General features: G+C 39.8%; 1 protein-coding gene across 6 annotated transcripts in view; it reads right to left on the reverse strand.

Moving 5' to 3' along the window:
- Nucleotides 1-418: 418 nt before the first annotated feature.
- The window catches only part of Cep290 (Centrosomal protein 290kDa), a 1,403,175-nt gene continuing 1,381,401 nt past the window's right edge, over nt 419-22,192 (reverse strand). For 3 of the 6 annotated variants that reach the window (XM_067136188.2, XM_067136189.2, XM_067136185.2), the window contains 2 exons: nt 8,095-8,222; nt 419-594 (listed from right to left, as the gene is read on the reverse strand). In XM_067136188.2, the coding sequence (XP_066992289.2) occupies nt 535-594; nt 8,095-8,222 (188 nt within the window). In that variant the 3' untranslated portion in view covers nt 419-534. Of the gene's footprint in view, nt 595-8,094; nt 8,223-22,192 lie in introns of those variants that run through there. The other 3 variants (XR_010858542.2, XM_067136187.2, XM_067136186.2) reach the window with 2 other exon arrangements.

Raw genomic sequence — 22,192 nt, forward strand, 5'->3', positions numbered from 1 at the left:
ATCGAATCACAAATGAAGATATAGTGAATCAAACTGGTGAAAGGAAATTGATTTGACTAAATTTGATAAGAAGAGATAGAATGATAGGACACATCTTAAGACACCTAAGTGTTTAGCTGGTTTTTGAGGGATGTGTAAGCGGTAAGAACGGTAGAGGTAGACCAAGGTACAAATATGACAAGCAGATTACTGCAGATGTAGGACGTAGTAGTTACAGAGAAATAAACAGGTTAGGCAGGATAGGGTGACAAAGGGAGTTGCATCGAACCAGTCTATGGACTGATGACCCAAACAACAACAACAACAACAACATCATCATCATTATTAATGCTTATTATACTTGATCTGGTGAATAATGCAGGTAAGTGCAGTGAATATTGTAGGTTTAACAAAGAATGAAAGAGCACAATTAACAAACAATTAAAAAAAGATATTTTATTCCCTAAAAAAGTTATAACATTAAACAATCTTGACTACAATGGCAGTGAATCTGACTAGATATAAAACTGACACTGGTCATCTCCTTCTAATGCTTCAACTCGTGCTGTTCTCTGCTGCTTCTTTCTCCGGAGGGCTAGTTGCCAGTTCTTCCATCTGCAACAGTTAAATTCTATGAGCTTACTCTTTTACAAACTGCTATTGAACACTTTACTCTACACTGATGAGCCAGTCATTGCATTAGTTTTGATATCACACTCGTGTACAATTCCAGTCCCGTATGACTATAATGGACACAAGTATGGGAATTTTTTCTCAAACTCTCATCAAATTTTAACTGTGAATTTCAGTATCTATAGTTAAGGTTACTCAGTTTTTTCCTATGTGGTATATAATGTTACGTATTTCAGATGTGATGAGGATACAGTTTAAATTATGACGAACAGTAGCTGGTTCTTCAGAAAGCCACGAGAAGAGCACCAGTCTCTGAAAATGACACTGCTTGGCATGGCCAGCTGTCAATGGAACCTCCTACTGCAAGAGCGACGACAAGATTTGGAGACATGGCATATGGCAAGCTGAAGAAGTGTGACAATTACAGAACATGCAAGCAAGATGCTGGACAAATAATTCAGGCTCCCTATGGAAATCAACCTCTATATCATCTAATGACCAGGCAGGCATCAATTTTTGGTAAGGAGACAAAGTCTCTCATAGTGCATTGGCACTGCCGGTGCCTCCAAGTAGCCTACGCAGTGGCCTCCATGGTATGCACTAGCCATGCGTCTTGGTAGGTATGATAGGTACCAACTGATGAGCCCAACTTAGCACACTGGGACAAAACGCTGGCAACCAGGAAAGAGTTAGCTGGATAATTTACAATGTCCAATAACGGACCATTTATATGGGTCTGTCTGTTAGGTCATCAGCCCAGAGGCTGGTTGGATCCTCAGATAGCACCACCAAAGGCTATGCAGTTATAGGAAAACCACAAAAACCGATGGCAGAGGCCAAATGAGGCGTACTAGGCAAGATGAGGAGTGAGGTAGTTTGCCCTTGCTTTCCTCACTGGACCAGAAGGTGCCACTGCAGCACGACTGATCCTATGAGCAACACCTTTCATAACACTTGGACACTATTTGTGCTCCAAATGTCATTACTCAGCACTGCTCATACCCCAGCAGCTTCCACATTGTCACAGCCATTGATGAGACTGGGACTTCAGTGGAAGCTACACTTTGCTCTGACCTGTGCCAAGAGACGGATACAAAAATACTGCATCCATCAAGAAATGGCAACAGGCTATTATAAATTTACTCATTTGGAACAAATATTTCAGGTTCCCTATGAGAATCAACATATATATCACATACCGCTTAGTCAAGCAGCTTGTCTCCTTTCTCCTAGGTCTTCCCAGCCCAAACTTTGCAACATTTTTGAAATGCTACTCTTTTGTCGGAAATCACCCAGAACAAAACGAGCTGCTTTTCTTTGGATTTTTTCCAGTTCTTGAATCAAGTAATCCTTGTGAGGGTCCCATACACTGGAACCATACTCTAGTTGGGGCCTTACCAGAGACTTACATGCTGTCTCCTGTACATCCTTACTACAACCCCTAAATACCCTTATAACCATGTGCAGAGATATGTTCCCCTTATTTATAATCCCATTTATGTGATTACCCCAATGAAGTTCTTTTCTTATATTAACACCTAGGTACTTACAATGATCCCCAAAAGGAATTTCCAACCCATCAATGCAGTAATTAAAACTGAGAGGACTTTTCCTATTTGTGAATCTCACAACCTGTCTTTTAACCCTGTTTATCATCATACCACTGCCTGCTGTCCATCTCACAACATCATCGAGGTCATTTTACAGTTGCCTTAGATAGGTCAATTGCAATACGGTCCATTTAATCTCCTGAATCCAAGATATCTGATATTGCTGGAACCCTACAAGTTGAGCCTCAGTGGAATAACCTTTCCTAAACCCAAACTGCCTTCTATTGAACCAATTATTAATGTTCCGGGTGGTACACCTCCACGCCGCTAATTCAAATATTGCGCCAGTGGAAACTCCTCTACAGGAGAAAGCCTGAACTTTAACAAACTGAATTAACTCAACGGTTTTTCGGAAGATGTCACTACTGTAAATTTGGTAATTTTGAAGTGTTCTGAACTGTGTCTATTTTGATTTGTGTTTGTTTGCTCCGTATCAAGAAGTTTGGACATCCTCTAACAGATGTCTCTACCAAAACCTTGATAACGCACTCTGGTGTAAAGGAATGAACTTTCTTGAAGAAATTTAGCATTAATAAGTTTTGTTTTTACTAAATTTTGTTCTGTGGTTTGGAGGTTGGCAACAGTTATCCTTCTTTCTGCCTGTTTTGAATTTAACCAATAACTAATTTTTGTAATTAATTTCTGACCAATAGTGTCTTTCCTTCTCGATGTTGATGTGTAACTTTTAGCGACCCAATAAAATTGAGGGGGTGTGTCTACTCATTCTTGAAAGGTCTCGAATTCTCCACGAGGGTATAAAAACTGCTGATTTTCTTGTCTTGGGGCCACTTCAGTAACTTCTTTCTTAGTGTGTTGATATGTAGCAGGGGGCGGGAAGCGCCTCTTTCTCCAAGCAGCAGTTCATCTACAAGGTAATGGCCTGTTAACATCTTCATTTCTTGCTAGCTCAGCAGTTTAACTCTCGGGGAGGGTTCGAAACCTTTAGTATGTAACCTACCCTTTTAAAATGTAAATTCTTTTCTGTCTATCTACAAATTACAAATCTATAAGGCGGGGATAGAGAGTGCTTCACCCTCTCGAACTCCCCTTCATTTTGAATTTGAGGTGACTATATTTTTGTAACTGTTTTTCTCTTCCTTCTTAAAGTCTTAAACTTATTTTGCTGACTAGTCACCTAGCGCCACATAGGTTTTTATACAAAAACTTGGTGTAGGAGTGCAAGTTATCACCTCCATTCTTTTTGTATATTTTGGGCCATTTTTTCTTAACCTGTTTGTTTTCTTCATGCGAAGACCCCATAGGTTGGGTATTAATTACCCCTGTTTCCTTGTGTGCTTTAAGGGCAGATAGAAATGAAGTTTGTTGTAACCTTTGATAGGATTGTAAAATCGAGAGCAGGACAGCTCTTTATGGTGTTGTGGTAAAAGTGCCTTAGAGAGGCTTGGGATGTAAAATTGGGAGCTAATGCTCCATGTAATTAAGGGTGTTCGGCCCTTTGGTATCTTGTTATTGTGAGCTGAGAGCTCAGAAATTATTTTTGGGGCTCGAAGCCCAGATCTTGTAATAACCCCCTAAATCTTGTGTTTTCTTTGTATCTAATTCTGGCTTGTTGTTGACTTGTTAAGTTTACAAATTCTATGTCATCATTGTTAAGTTTTGAAAATATAACCTTTGTTAAAGTTTTAAATTAACTTTAATTTTGTAGTTGAGACCTATTCCCGCCCGCACCTTCTTTCACCTCTAACTACCACGGATATCTCCGTAACAATTAATTAAGCAATAATCAGAAAGAATGCTTTCCCAAAACTGACTGGCCTGTAATTTTCATCTTTATGTCTATCACCCTTTCCTTTATACACAGGGGCTACTATAGCAATTCTCCATTCATTTGGTATAGCTCCTTCATGCAAACAATAATCAAATAACCATGCGTAGAGATATGTTCCCTTTATTTATAATCCCATTTATGTGATTACCCCAATGAAGTTGCCTATCTCTATCTCTATCCCAACCCATTGCCTTTAGTATAGGTCCAGAAATCTTATCAATTCCAGCTGCTTTTCTAGTTTTCAACTTTTGTATCTTATTGTAATTGTTGTTATCATAGGTACATTTTAATACTTCTTTAGTATTAGTCACCTCTTCTATCTGGACGTTATCCTTGTAGCCAACAATCTTTACATACTGCTGAGTGAATACTTCTGACTTCTGAAGCTCCTTGAATATACACTCCCCTTGTTCATTAATGATTCCTGGAATGTCCTTCTTGGAACCTGTTTCTGCTTTAAAATACCTATACATACTCTCTCAATTTTCACTGCCAATGCCAATGATTTCTAGGAGCACTCTGTATCAAAGAGGTTACGTTTTTAAGGTCAAAAACATATGGAAAGATTCGGAACTTGGGAGAGTCTTCAAATGCAAACCAACTTTTATTACTGCTGTTTAGCATTAGATTTTGTTTTTATAAAAGAATAATACAGTTTTGTTGAAAGGATTTTGTAAGTATTAGAAGGGTTGCACACAATCTAGAAAGAAATAGTATAAAAGCTAATTTAATTACGAGACTGTCATTAGTAACAAGAACAATTAATTGTAAAGAGGAAAGATATATATCTAATTCTCTCTAAAATACTAAGGCAAGTGTTGGCTGGTAATATTGTAAATGATATTCGTGTGTGTAGTATTATACTAATAGTATGTTACAAGTTTCAGGTATCACGATGTCGAATAACACTGAGGAAATTCATGAGATGTGGGATGGATGGATACCAATGGATAAAAACTGAGACCGGAGAATGAGAGGTGTCTTCTTTCTGAAGTCAACAGCTGATAAGTACTCAAAATAAATGTCTTAATTATCCTGCTATGTAGTTGCTTAAAGCAGAGTAGTATAAATTCATGATGTCAAAAATGTGACATGCCTAGATATACAACTTGAATGCAACCGTTTAGTCGTCAATCATTACCTCACGATGGGTAGGAATATTGTGAATTTTAATGTGAATGATCCTGAACTTTACGATCTGCCGTATGCTGTATTATGAGAATTTGAGCGGCCACTAGTAAGTGGCATCTCACGATGCAGATGTGAGCCATGTCACAGATGGAACGTGTAACCTTTACTTGTGAGTAGGTGAGATTTAGGCATGGATGACGCATGTGTTAAGGTAGTGTCATTATAAATGAATTTCAGTTTAATTTATGGTTCGGATATGTGTTTTAAAGGAATCGTGAAGTGATTATATGTGCATGATTTAGAGTCATCTACGATCATATTTTATATTAGGCGTAGTATTCGCGAGTGTGATAGTGATATTATCACGTTGATATTGAGTTAATAGTTGTATCAGGATGAATAGTCTTCGAAAGATAATATTCCTGAGTATGTTTAAAATGAAATGAGAATTCGTTGAGCATGACATGTGTATAAAATGATAAGAGGTTTATTGTGATAGGGTCGTCAAATGAAGTGAATGATTAATGTCATGTGGATCGTAGAAAAATGTTTTCATTGGGGTTAAGCATTTAATGGAGTAATGCAATTTTTGAAGTCCCGGTGATATTTGTTGTAGTGAAGATTGATTTTTGTCTTGCATATGGATTTGATTGCAGTAATGAGTAATGACTACTTCGGCATAAATGCGACATTTGCGATAATGTTTTCAAGGCGTGTTGAAGACGCTTGTGGGATGATCGTCAATGATACCTTAATTTAAGATACAATATAAGTAATTGCACACAATATCGGAGAATGATATAAGATCTTCATTAGTTAATGACACGATGCAGATGTGAGCCATGTCACAGATGGAACGTGTAACCTTTACTTGTGAGTAGTGTGTAGATTGATTTTCTTGATAGTTAATTTCTTCTTATAGATTGTGAAGTTGATGCTTAGAGCTGAAGTATATTTTTAAGGTTTCTTTCACGGAGGACACCAGAGCTGCAGAGTCATCGTAGATCTTAAGTCATTGGTGGTTATGATTGTATTTTCAGATATTTGTTATTTAGGTGCAGCTGCTGATGGAGCTCAGAGGAGATTGATTTCATTTTTATTGCCCAACTTTAACGTTTTGAAGGATCATAATGTTATCATACGTTTCTTTGATCATTTATTGACCTGAATGATAATGATATGAACAGGTTATTGGTACGTTCAAGTTGTTTAGCTAGATTTTCGATGAATTCAAATGATGATTTCAAAGTAAGAATGGGATATTAAGACATACATTTTGAAGTCAGTGAATAGGTGCGCCAAGCAAGCAAGATTCCATAATTTGAACTATCAGTCAGAAGACAGATGTGATGAAGGATGAACTTAGCCTGTTAAATTAAGCCTTCAGCAATGCGAATGTTGGTTTTTCTTTTGGTTTTTGTGAATTTTAAAGATTCTTAATATTGCGACCAACATGTTTTGATAGGAACACGATGATGTAAAACAGCATACCAACAAGAGCCAGGAATTAGAATTGTTTTCTTTTAATTAAATTAATGTTCAATCTCTATTAACGTCCATTTGTGTTGCTTTTCTTTCATTAACATTTTAATTGTTATTCCGGATATGTTAATTATTAAATGGAAAATCCTTCCACGAAAGGAAATATTTTTGGATTTCTCATTTGATAGAATAAGGTAATATTATAATGGTTAAGGTTAAGTTATTAATTTACAAACATCTCCATTCCTCAGTCAGATCTGAATAAAGTAAACGGTGCGATACTGTGACCCGACTCAATTAACCTTCACGTCCCTTGAGTGGAATCTTTTGCATCTCCGCGTGACACCAGCCGAGGCATAATAATATTTTAAACCAGAACCCAGAATTCAGAGATGCACGAAAGGTCACAATACTGTGCAACCGACGGAAGGTTAACTTTTTCTATTAATTTATTTTGTAGAATAGAGTAACAGTGGTTGCATTCGAATGACTGGAAAAGCTGAGTTAAGCAAGTATTTACTGGTTAATGTCCCTAGTAAAATGAAATGTTGTATGGCTTTTAGTGCCGGGATATCCTAGGACGGGTGCAGGTCTTTCTATGTGACGTCCGTAGGCGACCTGCGCGTCATGATGAGGATGAAATGATGATGAAGACAACACATACACCCAGCCCCCATGCCGTAGGAATTAACCAATTAAGGTTAAAATCCGCGACCCAGCCGGGAATCGAACCCGGGACCCTCTGAACCGAAGGCCAGTACGCTGACCGTTCAGCCAACGAGTCGGACAATGTTCCTAGTGATAATCATTTAGGCAGCTGTCAGGGAAAGCGGAATGACTCAGCCGGAACTTTAGTGGCTGTTGTGTACAATATTTTATTTCATACTGTGGTGAATTTACTTGTTTTTGTTTTTGTTTTTTTTGTTTTTGTGAAATGAATTTAATTATAAATAATTTTAACTTAATTCTTCTTGATGCAAATCCTCTGTGTTTTGTACACGCATTGACGTTTTCTTGTTTTGTGGTTTGTGTTTTGCTATGAAAGATGCAAGATGTGTGTACATGGGATCGTGTTGTTATAAAACATAAAAATTAATGTTATTTAAAGCAGCAAACAATCCATTAAGTTACCAGAGTCGTAAAACATGATCTTGGATTAATGAAGTTTATGATATATTGTGATATATGCAATATTTATCTGTTGGAAGTGCATTAACCAGTACATTAGTCAGTACTGTGACGGCGGCAGATTACTTGAGCTGGGAATGTGGGAGACATCATGTAGATGAGTATGGAGCCAGGCAGAGAAACAATTCAACACGGTTATGTTTGGTGTTCCTTGATTCAAAATCTCTCTGACTGTCCATGTTTACATTACAGTCCAACCAGTCAGAGACAGTGCGGAAAGTAACTAGTATGGTTTGAGTCTCTGTGTTTATGACTCCTTCAAGACACTTCTGGGAGACTTACCTTACAGCTCAAAGCTTTCTCTCTTTCAGCAGCTCTCTGCAGCAGCGCTTTTGTTGTCTCAATGACACGACACTTCTGAATGATCTTTGCCCTGAGAGTCCGGTTCTCCTTGAGAATTGCCTCAGAACCTAGAAAAACAGGACAGGTGTAACAACACGTCTTATTTTGAAAGCAGATACAGAGTCCGCCAGAAAAATATATACACTCCTGGTCAGACTGCATCGGGATATTGACACCTGTAAATTGTTTTGAAGTACCAGTATGTTGTACATTCTGCCCAACTTGCATCACAACAGTAGGAAAACAAAATGGCTGGAGCACGCCTGACATTCGAGCAGTGGTTTATCAGGTTTTATAATGCCATTGAAGTGCAATGTCAGTGGAGGAGGCAGTTTGAAACAGAACCTCCAACACCCCTAACAATTATACACATTACTGATAAGTTTGAGACGCATGGAGCGATTCGTCATATTCACAAAGGAAGATCGGGAAGAACACATACAGCTACTAGTCCTAGTTTGTCGGCTCTTGTGTTGGAAAGGGTTCCTACTTTTCCACAGAAGTCTGCTACACAATGTGCACAGGAAGTGGGGATTAGCACTACAAGTGAACGACGAATTTTGAAAGCTGCTAAGTTTACATCCCACGATTACTGTAACCAAAATAACTTAAATGTAAGCATCCCCAATCCTGTGAGCTCCTCCAGAAAGGTTTGGGCATTTTCAGATCCAGTTCATATAATAAAATTAGAAACTATTTTCTTGCCAAAGAAAATTCTACTTATAAAGGCCACAGTGTCAGCTTAAACTACTACTGGCTAGTTTATGAAAATGACACACTCCAGGATTCTGCAGGTTTGCGAGTATGTCCAAAAATAACCTCATTGCATATCAACCCTAACAGTTTTCAGAAAAATGAATGCTCGTCTGGCGTTCCAGTTATTCAGCAGGGCTATGGCAAATGCAATTCATTTTTTTAGAGACAGTCACACCAATGGTTTTGAAGGAAGTGAAGCGACAGAAATTTTAACAAGGAACCTCAATGATGTTCTTGATGCATTGAATGCCAAAATTCCTAACAAAGCATTATTTCCTGATTGCCAGAAATTTTATCGTTTGTGTGAAATGAGTAAGATCTTTAAAGCACCAAACAATACATTCATCCCTGAGAGAACTCTTGAATCCATGCATGTGACACTTAAAAGCACAAAAGAACTTACACAGTATTTGTGGAGCCGTGGTTTTTCTTATGTGCTTACAGGAAAATTCAACCAAGACCCTTTGGAAAGGCACTTTGGTATGCTACGATCCATAAGCTGTGATGATCACCCTTCTACAGTGGACTTCTTGCATCTGCGCATGTTACAATCTGTGTATGTCCCACTAAGCAATGCTATACCTAAAGGAGGTAATTGCCAATCTGAAGTTGAAGTATCCTTAATATCATTTTTCAGTCAGATTAGAGCCATAGCAAAAGCTGTTGCCAAGGATAATGCCAAAAACATAAGTACAGCTCAGGAGAAAATTTACAGCAAGCTTACCTTTGATCAGCCACCCTTATCAAGTTGGGAAGATGAACAAATGGTTCCTTTCACCAGTTCAAAAATGAATGTTATCACTTCTGTTGGTATATTGTTAAACATGCAAGCAAAGTGACAAACTGTACAGCATGTATTGGGTTTTCGTAAAACAACACAGCCCATTTTCAGCCTTAACAAGTCTACAAGAATATTGTGACTCATCCAACTATCTCATTTACCCATTGAATGAATTATTATTGATGTTTTCTCATATAGAGGAAGTTGTTGTAGAAACCTTAGTATACAAGAACCATTATGGTGGTGGTGGTGGTGGGGGGGGGGGGGCAATATTTCAAGAATGCCTGGATAGCTTACCTTCAATTATTATTTCTCATGGACTTGGGTGCTCTATTGAACATGCTCAGGACTTGGTGCCAAAATTAATTTTCCATTACATACGATGCCGATTTTATTTCCGATGGGTTTGGTCACACCACACAGACCACCCCCCGAGAAGATCGACACCTCATCCGAATGGCATTGCAGGACAGATCTGCGTCCTCCTTGGCTCTGGCACAACAGTGGAACAGTGGAACACATTGTACATTATCAGGGGTGACATTCCGTCGCCTTTTATTACGGTCTGGGTTACCAGCGCATCCTCCACTTCTCCGCCTACCTTTGACTAATGTGCATGTATGGAACGACATCACTGGGGACAGTAATGGCAGCAGATAGTGTTTTTGGACGAATCCAGTTCTGTCTGTTTGAAAATGATGCCCGCATTTTGGTTCGCCGCAGACAGGGGGAGAGGCATCACATTGAATGCATTCGCACAAGACATACAGTGCCAAGTCAAGGCCATATGGTTGAGGTGCTATTGGATACATCCACAAATCACAGTTGGTGCGTGTCGTGGGCACTGTGACCAGTTTGACCTACGTGAATGACATCCTGCGACCCGTAGCCATACCCTTTCTGCACGACACCCCAGACGCCATATTTCAGCACGATAATACGAGACCATATGTTGCTGTACCAACATGTGTCATCTTATTGTCACAGTATGTTTAACTATTGCCCTGGCCCCTCCGATCACCGGACTTGTTGCCAATCGAAAATATATGGGATGTGGTGAAATGACAGATGCATCGCTGTGACCCAATGCCAACCACCAGAAATGAACTGTGGAACTGGGTGTATGCAGCATGGATAGCTAAACCCCAAGATGCCGTTCGCACCTTATACGCGTCGATGCCATCACGCATGGAACACTTTATTAGTGCCCGTGCAGGACCCAGTGCCTACTATGCAACAGGACACATGCTTATTTATTTATTATTTATCGTATGATGAATGTATGTATATATATATAGTTTCAGGATAAATGTGCGTAGTCACAAGTCCTTACAATACTACAACTCTAGGTCAATGTGTGGTCCTTTTCAGGACCCTCAAGTTCATAGAATTGGACCATCTCTGCGCATTTGTCAATTGAATATCGAAGGACACATGCTGAACCTAGGTGACTGAAATGCTAATCGTTTCTGCAGAACATACTAATGAACGTGTCCTGTGAATATGAACTTCCTATTGTGACATTCCATAGATGCCTCAATTATGTATTTATTCATTTATACAACATGGACAGTATTCATATATTTTAAATGCAAAGAACTGAAGGCAAAGCCAATAGTCCATTGGAACCATGTGAGGGGGTGAGGTTCTCCAGTACTTTTCCACTCGCTGTGAGCTGCTTCAAATTTTTAAATCAAGCCGCTGCTGGCAGATTCAAGTAATCAAGAGAAATTAACTTAATTTTACGGGTCCGTATTGAACTTTGATTAAACAAAATTAAAAATAATAAGTGAGTTAATTCCAACTTTTCAATACAAATTAAATAATGTTTATTAAATAAACATTTAATGGGACTAGTTTTAAAATAATTAAAGGTCATCTTCAGCCATATCGCATGTAGAACAAAGTATTTGAAACGCAGTGGTTTTTAAGATGGTCTTAAAACAGAGAAGCTTGACAATATGAAAAATTGTTTTTAGAATTTCATGCAAACACTTTTGTTGTAAGAAATTAGTTCACTTAGCTATAGGAATATATGAGAAGAAGAAGAAGTCTTTTACATTCTTCGCAGTATTCAAGAGCGTAGATACAAATCAAAATTCAGTCTTGATGAGATGAGGAATCAGGCACACATTCACAATGTTGTTGTAGTACAGGAGAAGAAGTCATTAGATATTCTTCATATCACTGTGAAGCATAGATACATTTAAAATCATTTATAATCTTGAAGAGATGTAGAATTGAGCACATATGTAAAGTATTGCCTTAGTTAAAATCTGTTTCAGCTCACATCTTAACACAAGCACTAACACCCTCATGTCGTTGTCATTATGTTATTATCACTGTGGTATTCCACTAACAATTTTAAATGAGCTATTTTAATTAGAATTTTAATGGAAGAAGTTTTAGTCTCCGACAAGATTATAGTTTAATCATTGACAATGTTTCCATTAACATGTTTGTATAATGTATCACTTTTTCACATTTTTATGCCCCGATTTTTAGTAACTAGCTAAACTTTTAGCTTCCATATTTACTATTAGATGTACTCTTGAAGATTGTTTTTAGGCTGAAGGTGCCCTAAATTAAGGGCGAAACATGTCCCATTTAACTGATAGTCTGTTTATGTAACCACTATAAGTGAAAATAAAAGTATTGAATAGGTGGATTAAAAAACAGCTTTATTGTTTTTGAATTGTAAATTTTCAATACGGGCCAAAAAAAGATATTTATAACATGTAATATAACATGTAACATACCACTTAGTCGAGCAGCTCGTCTTCTTTCTCTCAGTTTTTCCCAGCCCAAACTTTGCAACATTTTTGTAATGCTACTCTTTTGTCGGAAATCACCCAGAACAAATCAATTTTTTCCAGTTCTTGAATCAAGTAATCCTGGTGAGGGTCTCATACACTGGAACCATACTCTAGTTGGGATCTTACCAGAGACTTATATGCCCTCTCCTTTACATCCTTACTACAACCCCTAAACACCCTCATAACCATATGCAGAGATCTTTACCCTTTATTTACAATCCCATTTATATGATTACCCCAATGAAGATGGCGGCTGGAGGAGACACACGCAAGCTTAGTGCTGCTGCAGTTTGTGTTGTTTGTGTGGTAATAATCAGAGTTGTTGCGCTTTACGGTTCTCTGCACGGGTCTATTCGAGTTAAGGAATCGGTATGTGCAAGTGAAAAAGTGAGTTCTCCTTTTGCATGGCTACTAGCAGAGAGAAACTACTACATTCCGGCGTTCTCTCTGACTGGATGCGCCATTTTCCAGACTAATAGGCGCCTCCCTACTAGCTCGGAGCAGAACAAGCCTAGGCCTGGTCGCTCAGCGATTAGGGGCTTGCTTTGCCTCCTACTACTGGCTGGAGATGTCCACTTAAACCCTGGTCCCACCACTTGTGAAATGAAAACAGACATAAACATCTATTGTCAGAATGTGCAAAGCCTAAACAATAAGTTGTCTGATTGTGAACTATCCCTGCCAGACCTAAGAGAAGTTGACGTGATTGGACTTGCTGAAACATGGCTCTCTTGGGCTAGTGACAGTGAACTACCACTCAGTGCTAATTACAGCATATTCCGTCGTGATCGCGCTACTCTAGGTGGTGGAGTGATGGTAGCAGTAAACAGTGCGTTACCATGTAAACGAAGGACAGATCACGAACGGAACTGTGAGTTAGTGTGGGTGGAGCTACTCTTTCCTCGATGCCCTGTACTTGTGGGATGTTACTAGAGACCACTAAACAGCCCATTCAGTGACCTTGAACAGTGCCTGGACTCAGTCATTCCAGCTCTCCCTCATGGTGAAGTAATTTTAATGGGCGACTTTAACTTGTCTATAAAGTGGTCTTCTCCAACTACCAGACTGTCAGCTAATAACTGTGACACATACTTTATAGACAGTTTTATTAATGGCCTCGAACTGAAACAGTTTAATATGTACCCAACCCGTGGACCCAACACCCTGGACTTCATACTCTCCTCATTAGAACTTAAAACAATAACCCCAGGCAGAAACCTTTTCCTGTGCGACCACCAGTCCCTCGATGCTACATTCCTCCTTCCCCACCCCTCCACAAAGCCTCACAGCAGGACATCCTACCACCCTACCTACATCTGGCGCCGTGCCGACTGGCCTGCAATGTGTCGTGCCCTGGAATACCTTCCCTGGAGTCTGCTCGAAATAGCTGATATCGAATCGGCTCTTGACCTGCTGTACGACTGGCTGCAAGCTGCAATTAAAGACTTCGTACCTGCACAACGGGATACTACTAGCAAACATCAACACTGGATATCACAAGAGACCAGACTGATACTATTTAATAAGAAGAGAGCTTGGCGCCTGTGGAAAGACTTCCGTAACCCACACACTCACAATACCTTCGTTAAAATCCGCCGCCACGCGAGGTTTATGGTCAGAAGAGACTACAAAACACACGTAGACACTGTCACTGAAAACATCTGCAGCAATCCCAAGCGCTACTGGAGTCTCATCAAGACACGGAGAAGGACGGAGCGGATTCCTGTCAGCGTGAACCACAATGATGCAACAGCAGATGGCGCCGATCGCAATGAACTGTACAACAGGTATTTCTTCTCCAACTTCTCCCCTCCCTTACAAAACCAACCGCTCCCTCCCGTTGGTACAGCTTCAAACAGAACCCTATCAAGCATAACCACCACACCAAGTGAAGTTCATAACCTTCTTCAAACTCTTCGTACCAACAAAGCTACCGGTGCCGACACTACAGGTCCTCTTTTCCTAAAAAAATACTGCGTCCCTCTCTCTAAATTATTTAACAGATGTTTTGCCGCGGGCTATTTTCCTATTACCTGGACACAGGCAAATATTGTTCCACTACTCAAATCAGGCAACAAATTTAATGTTTCATCTTACCGACCAATCTCTATTCTCCCCACACTATCCTTTATCTTTGAAAAAATTATACACCAGCGTCTCCTCGCATTCACTTTGCCGTATATCTCAACCAAGCAGCATGGTTTTCTACCGGGTGGCTCATGTCTAACAAACCTGGCCACTCTGCATAGCTTTGCATCACACGCCATTGCAGCTAAATCACAGCTGCATATCTGCTACGTAGACATTTCGAAAGCTTTCGATTCTGTTGACCATACTCTGTTGCTCCATAAACTCTCTGAACGATTTAATATACATGGCAGTCTTCTGACCCTTCTTGCTGGCTTCCTACATAACCGTTGGCAGAGAGTGGTAATATCAGGCACTTCATCCTCATCGTTACCAGTCACCTCCGGTGTCCCACAAGGCAGTACTCTTGGCCCCTTGCTGTTTTCTTTGTTTATGGACGATCTGCCGTCCGAACTCAACGAAACAGCGAATACCCTACTCTTTGCTGATGACTGCAAGATATTTAGGGAGATCAGGAATCCAGCAGATGCAGCTCTGCTACAGTCCTCACTTAATGCCCTCTTGAACTGGTGCCGTACTTGGAAACTTATCCCCAATCCACAAAAATGCAGCCACATGACCATAACACTGCGTAAATCTCCTCTACCGACATCATATTACCTACTCGACAAGCCCATCACCGTGGTTACGCAACAGCGTGACCTAGGTGTAATATTCGATACAAAATTACAATTTAAGACCCATATAGAAACATATACAACCAAGGCTATGAAATTACTAGGCATTCTCTATCGCTTCACAGAAATTTCTGACCCCATTGTTCTTCGTCACTTCTTCCTCATGATCGTTCAACCTCTCTTAAACTACTGCTTTCCGATTTGGACAACAGCTGCCCCCTCCAATACTAAGCAGTTAGACAGAGCAGTGTCCTTCTTTGCTGCAATTGTAAGGAACAGAAACCCCAAGCTCAGAAATCTGTCTACGCAGCAGGTATTAATGGCAATTAATGTGTCACCGCTGCACATCAGGCGACAGGTAGCTGACCCGAGTTTCCTCCACGAGATCTTAAATGGACATTACCGCTCGGAACATCTTGTTTCTCTCTTCTCTCTCCGCGTTGCTTCCCGCTCCACCAGAACCAAAGACCTCCTCCACATTCCCCACACTCAGCACTCAATACTTCAACGATCTTTCCTAATCCGCCTCACAACACTCTTTAACAATATTAATAGGAGACAAGAGCTTGATATAGCATCAAATAAAAGTGTATTCAAGAGGTGTGTAAATAGTATCTTAAAGATAAGTTGATGTGAAGGGATTATACCGCCATCTTGACCCACGACGACTTGGCTATGAACATGGACATTCCCATGGTTTTCGATTTGGACAGTTATTAGTAGGATGTGTACCTGATCTTGTTATTTTGTTACGTTTGTTATATTTTATTATGGAAGTTTACGTTTGTTAAATAGTCTGTTGACAGTGCAAGTGAAATTTGTTCAGTGTAGCTGTATCTTGTGATAAATAAATAAATAAATAAATGAATGAATGAATGAATGAATGAATGAATAAATAAATAAATAAATAAATAAATAAATAAATAAATAAATAAATAAATTACATAAATAAATAAATAAATAAATTAATTAATTAATTAATTAATAAATAAATAAATGTGCCTCCATTCCATTGATTGCCGCTTACTTTCAGGGGTGTCGTAAGAAACCCAAGTTTCATCTCCTGTGACTATCTGTGTCAGAAATTCTTCGCCGCCTTCATTATAACGGGTCAAAAACTGAAGTGCACTACCCATCCGTTTTGTTTTGTGTTGCTGAGTAAGAATCTTTGGTACCCAAAGTGAGCAAAGTTTACGAAATTTCAGTTTTTCGGTAACAATTTCATGAATTAGTGATCGTGAGATTTGGGGAAATTCCATAGCGAGAGCACTAATTGTAAACCTGCGGTTTTCCCGGATCTTGTCATCAATCGCGTGAACCAGTTCTTCTGTAACCAAAGATGGACGCCCACTTTGTTCTTCATCGTGAACGTCACTACGTCCTTCATTGAACTGTCGGACCCACCTTCTCACCATTGAATCACTCATCGCATTTTGTCCGTAAACGTCACAAATTTGCCGATAAATTTCAATTGGTTTCACTTTCCTAGCATTCAGAAAACGAATCACAGATCTGATTTCTCAAGCGGCGGGATTTTCAATCGACACCGCCATTGTAAACAAGCACAACAAAGCGTATGTGGCTGACAGCAATCTCAAAATGGCACACGCTTCTTCTCCTTGATACAGAGCGTCTACCGTGCATGTGTGGAACTGTGATCGCAGCGCTGCAGCGGAGATAAATTGAAACGGAACTTACTTTCTGGACGTGCCTTGTATTTACGCTGTCCTGCAGCCGGTGCAGGCGCGCATGCCCCAAACTGCCTCAGCTAGCGACATTTACATGATCGCTTTCCGAGTCATTTTCCAGGAAAACTACAAGACTCACGGGAATATGTTTCAGATAAAAAAATATTAGTCAGGCGATTTTTTACATTTTTCGCGCAGACAAAACTTTATTGGCTGAAGAAATAAAAACTTGGCCGCTTACTGAAATTTTCAATACATGATTCTATGGATTTAAATTTACTCGTTCAAGATTATATTTTTAACTATTATTTAAAGTGGTTTATATGGAAAATAGTTATACCATTGAAATCAGCGGTCTTTTCTGAAGATTGTAGTATAAATTGTTTTGAAACATTGCATGACATAACATCAGGAGCTTGAGAGAGAAAAACTTGCGTCGCGCTCCGAACTTTTGTGTTCAGTCATACATTTCTTCGCCAGTTGCTACATAACCTTGGCAACAGCGTAATCTCTCTCACCCGCCTAATTTAGTGGCCGCGACAATAGTCCAATTGCGCTTATTTTTCCCAGTAGTCTCCCATGATCCACCCTATCAAATGCTTTACACAGGTCAATCGTGATACAGTCCATTTGACCTTCTGAAACCAAGATATCCGCTATATCTTGCTGGAATCCTACAGGTTGAGCTTCAGTAGAATAACCTCTCCTAAAACCGAACTGCCTTCTATGGAACCAGTTATTAATTTCGCAAACATGTCTAATATAATCAGAAAGAATGCCTTCCCAAAGCTTACATGCAACGCATGTCAAACTTACTGGCCGGTCATTTTCGGCTTTATGTCTATCACCCTTTCCTTTATACACAAGGGCTACTATAGCAACTCTCCATTCATTTGGTATAGCTCCTTCAACCAAACAATAATCAAATAAGTACTTCAGATATGGTACTATATCCCAACCCAATGTCTTTAGTATATCCCTAGAAATCTTATCAATTCCAGCTGCTTTTCGAGTTTTCAACATTTGTATCTTATTGTAAATGTCATTGTCATCATATGTAAATTTTAATACTTCTTTAGCATTAGTCTCCTCCTCTATCTGGACATTATCCTTGTAACCAACAATCTTTACATACTGCTGACTGAATACTTCTGCCTTTTGAAGATCCTCACATACACACTCGCCTTGTTCATTAATTATTCCTGGAATGTCGTCCTTGAAACCTGTTTCTGCCTTAAAATACCTATACATACCCTTCCATTATCACGAATATTTGTATGACTGCCAATTAGGGCCTATGCTTGCCATCATGTTATCCTTGGCTGCCTTCTTTGCTAGATTCAATTTCCTAGCAAGTTCCTTCAATTTCTCCTTACTTCCACAGCCATTTCTAACTCTATTTATTTCCAATCTGCACCTCCTTCTTAGTCTCATTATTTCTCTATTATAATAAGGTGGGTCTTTACCATTCTTTATCACCTTTAAAGGTACAAACCTGTTTTCACATTCCTCAATAATTGCTTTAAACCATACCAGAGTTTGTTTACATTTTTATTTAACATTTTCCACCGATCATAGTTACCTTTTAGAAACTGCCTCATGCCTGCTTTATCAGCCATATGGTACTGCCTAACAGTCCTACTCTTAAGACCTTCCTTTCTATCACATTTATTTTTAACTACAAAAACAGCTTCATGATCACTAATGCCATCTATTACTTCGGTTTCTCTACAGAGCTCATCTGGTTTTACCAGCACCACATCCAGGATATTTTTCCCTCTAGTTGGTTCCATCACTTTCTGAATCAGCTGTCCTTCCCATATTCTTTCAATGTCGTTACCCACGTAGCCGATTATCTTATTAAATAATTGTGAATCAGTGTCAGCGCTACCCTTTCTTGGCCTGTACACTCCAAAGACATCAAGTTGCCTACTATCTTTAGAAATGAGCCTTACACCTAGAATTTTATGTTTCTCATTCATTCATTCATTCATTCATTCATTCATTCATTCATTCATTATCATTATAGACTGTTGTGCCTTTCAGCGTTCAGTCTGCAAGCCTCTGAATTTACTAAACGTCGCCACAATCCTCAATTTGCAACTAGTGTTGTGGCCTCATTTAGTTCTATACCTCTTATCTTTAAACCGTTAGAAACTGAGTCTAACCATCGTCGTCTTGGTCTACCTCTACTTCTCTTATCCTCCATAGCAGAGTCCATTATTCTCCTAGGTAACCTATCCTCCTCCATTCGCCTCACATGACCCCACCACCGAAGCCGGTTTATGCGTACAGCTTCATCCATCGAGTTCATTCCTAAATTAGCCTTTATCTCCTCATTCTGAGTACCATCCTGCCATTGTTCCCACCTGTTTGTACCAGCAATCATTCTTGCTACTTTCATGTCTGTTACTTCTAACTTATGAATAAGATATCCTGAGTCCACCCAGCTTTCGCTCCCGTAAAGCAAAGTTGGTCTGAAAACAGACCGATGTAAAGATAGTTTCGTCTGGGAGCTGACTTCCTTCTTACAGAATACTGTTGATCGCAACTGCGAGCTCACTGCATTGGCTTTACGACACCTTGATTCAATCTCACTTACTATATTACCATCCTAGGAGAACACACAACCTAAATACTTGAAATTATCGACCTGTTCTAGCTTTGTATCACCAATCTGACATTCAATTCTGTTGAACTTCTTACCTATTGTCATCAATTTAGTCTTCGAAAGGCTAATTTTCATACCATACTCATTGCACCTATTTTCAAGTTCCAAGATATTAGACTGCAGGCTTTCGGCACAATCTGCCATTAAGACCAAGTCGTCAGCATAGGCCAGACTGCTTATTATATTTCCACCTAACTGAATCCCTCCCCGCCATTTTACACCTTTCAGCAGATGATCCATGTAAACTACGAACAGCAAAGGTGAAAGATTTCAGCCTTCTCTAACCCCTGTAAGTAACCTGAACCAAGAACTCATTCTGCCATCAATTCTCACTGAAGCCCAATTGTCAACAAAAATGCCTTTGATTGCTTTTAATAATCTGCCTTTAATTCCATAGTCCCCCAGTATGGCGAACATCTTTTCCCTCGGTACCCTGTCATATGCTTTCTCTAGATCTACGAAACATAAACACAACTGCCTATTCCTCTCGTAGCATTTTTCAATTACCTGGCACATACTGAAAATCTGATCCTGACAGCCTCTCTGTGGTCTGAAACCACACAGGATTTCATCCAATTTCCTCTCAATGACTGATCGCACCCTCCCTTCCAAGATGCCAGTGAATACCTTGCCTGGTATACTAATCAATGAGATACCTCGATAGTTGTTGCAATCCTTCCTGTTCCCTTGCTTATAGATAGGTGCAATTACTGCTTTTGTCCAATCTGAACGTACCTTACCAACACTCTATGCTAATTTTACTACTCTATGAAGCCATTTCATCCCTGCCTTCCCACTATACTTCACCATTTCAGGTCTAATTTCATCTATTCCTGCTGCTTTATGACAATGGAGTTTATTTACCATCCTTTCCACTTCCTCAAGCATAATTTCACCAACATCATTTTCCTCCTCCCCATGAGCTTGGCTGTTCGCAACACCACCAGGGTGATTTCCTTTTACATTGAGAAGAAGTTCAAAATATTCCCTCCACCTCTCCAGTGATTCCCTGGGATCTATTATGAGTTCACCTGAATTACTCAAAACACTGTTCATTTCCATTTTCCCTCCCTTCCTAAGATTCTTTATTACAGTCCAGAAAGATTTCCCTGCTGCTTGACCTAGCCTTTCCAGGTTGTTACCAAAATCTTCCCATGACTTCTTTTTGGATTCAACAACTATTTGTTTCGCTCTGTTTCTTTCATCTACATACAAATCTCTGTCTGCCTCGGCCCTTGTTTGGAGCCATTTCTGAAAAGCCTTCTTTTTACATTTCCAAGCTGCTCTCACTTCTTCATTCAACACAGATGTTCGCCTTTTCCCATCTTTACACACAGTTGTTCCTAGGCATTCCTTTGCTGTTTCTAATACAACATCCCTATATGCCACCCACTCACTTTCTATATCCTGAACCTGCTTACGGTCTACTGTTTGAAACTTCTCACTAATCATATCCATGTACTTCTGTCTAATTTCCTCGTCCTGGAGATTTTCTACCCTTATTCGTTTGCAGACAGATTTCACTTTCTCTACCCTAGGCCTAGAGATAGTGGTCTGTATCATCAAAAAATCCCCGGAAAACTCGTACATACCTAACAGATTTCCTGAATTCGAAATCTGTTAAGATATAGTCTATTATGGATCTGGTACCCCTAGCCTCCCATGTGTAGCGGTGAATAGCCTTATGCTTGAAGAATGTATTCATAACAGCTAAACCCATACTAGCACAGAAGTCCAGCAAACGCTTCCCATTCCCATTAGCTTCCATATCTTCCCCACATTTACCAATCTCCCTTTCGTATCCTTCAGTTCTATTCCCAACTCTCGCATTGAAATCGCCCATTAGCACTATTCTATCCTTGCTGTTGACCCTGACCACGATGTCACTCAATGCTTCATAAAACTTGTCAACTTCATCCTCATCTGCGCCCTCACATGGTGAATACACGGACACAATTCTAGTCCTAATTCCTCCAACTGACAAATCTACCCACATCATTCGCTCATTTACGTGCCTAACAGAAACTATGTTGCGTGCAATGGTATTCCTGATAAAGAGCCCTACCCCAGACTCTGCCCTTCCCTTTCTAACACCCGTCAAGTACACTTTATAATCTCCTATCTCTTCCTCGTTATCTCCCCTTACCCGAATATCACTTACTCCTAGCACATCCAAATGCATCCTCTTTGCTGACTCAGCCAGTTCTACTTTCTTTCTTCCATAAGCCCCATTAATATTGATAGCTCCCCATCGAATTCCATTTCGTTCGCCAAGTTGTTTCCAAGGAGTCCCTCGCCTGTCAAATGGGAGTGGGACTCCATTACTCCCATAGGTCCGAGGCTTGCTTAAAATGTTCTGAGCTTGGTAAATTCATGAAGCAGGATGCTACCCTACTTGCACATAGTCCAAGTGAGGATCTCTCCTCTAACGGGTTATGGACCACCGGTGAATTGTATAGTCCTAGCCGCCTGAGCACAAGGAGGGCCATGACTCAGAATATGTCCGAGATGCCCACTCCCATTCCATAGCAACTGGTATCCCGACTCTCAGGACCACTTAC

This window comes from Anabrus simplex, chromosome 1 (genome assembly GCF_040414725.1).
Source record: "Anabrus simplex isolate iqAnaSimp1 chromosome 1, ASM4041472v1, whole genome shotgun sequence".
NCBI classification, from domain to species: domain Eukaryota; kingdom Metazoa; phylum Arthropoda; class Insecta; order Orthoptera; family Tettigoniidae; genus Anabrus; species Anabrus simplex.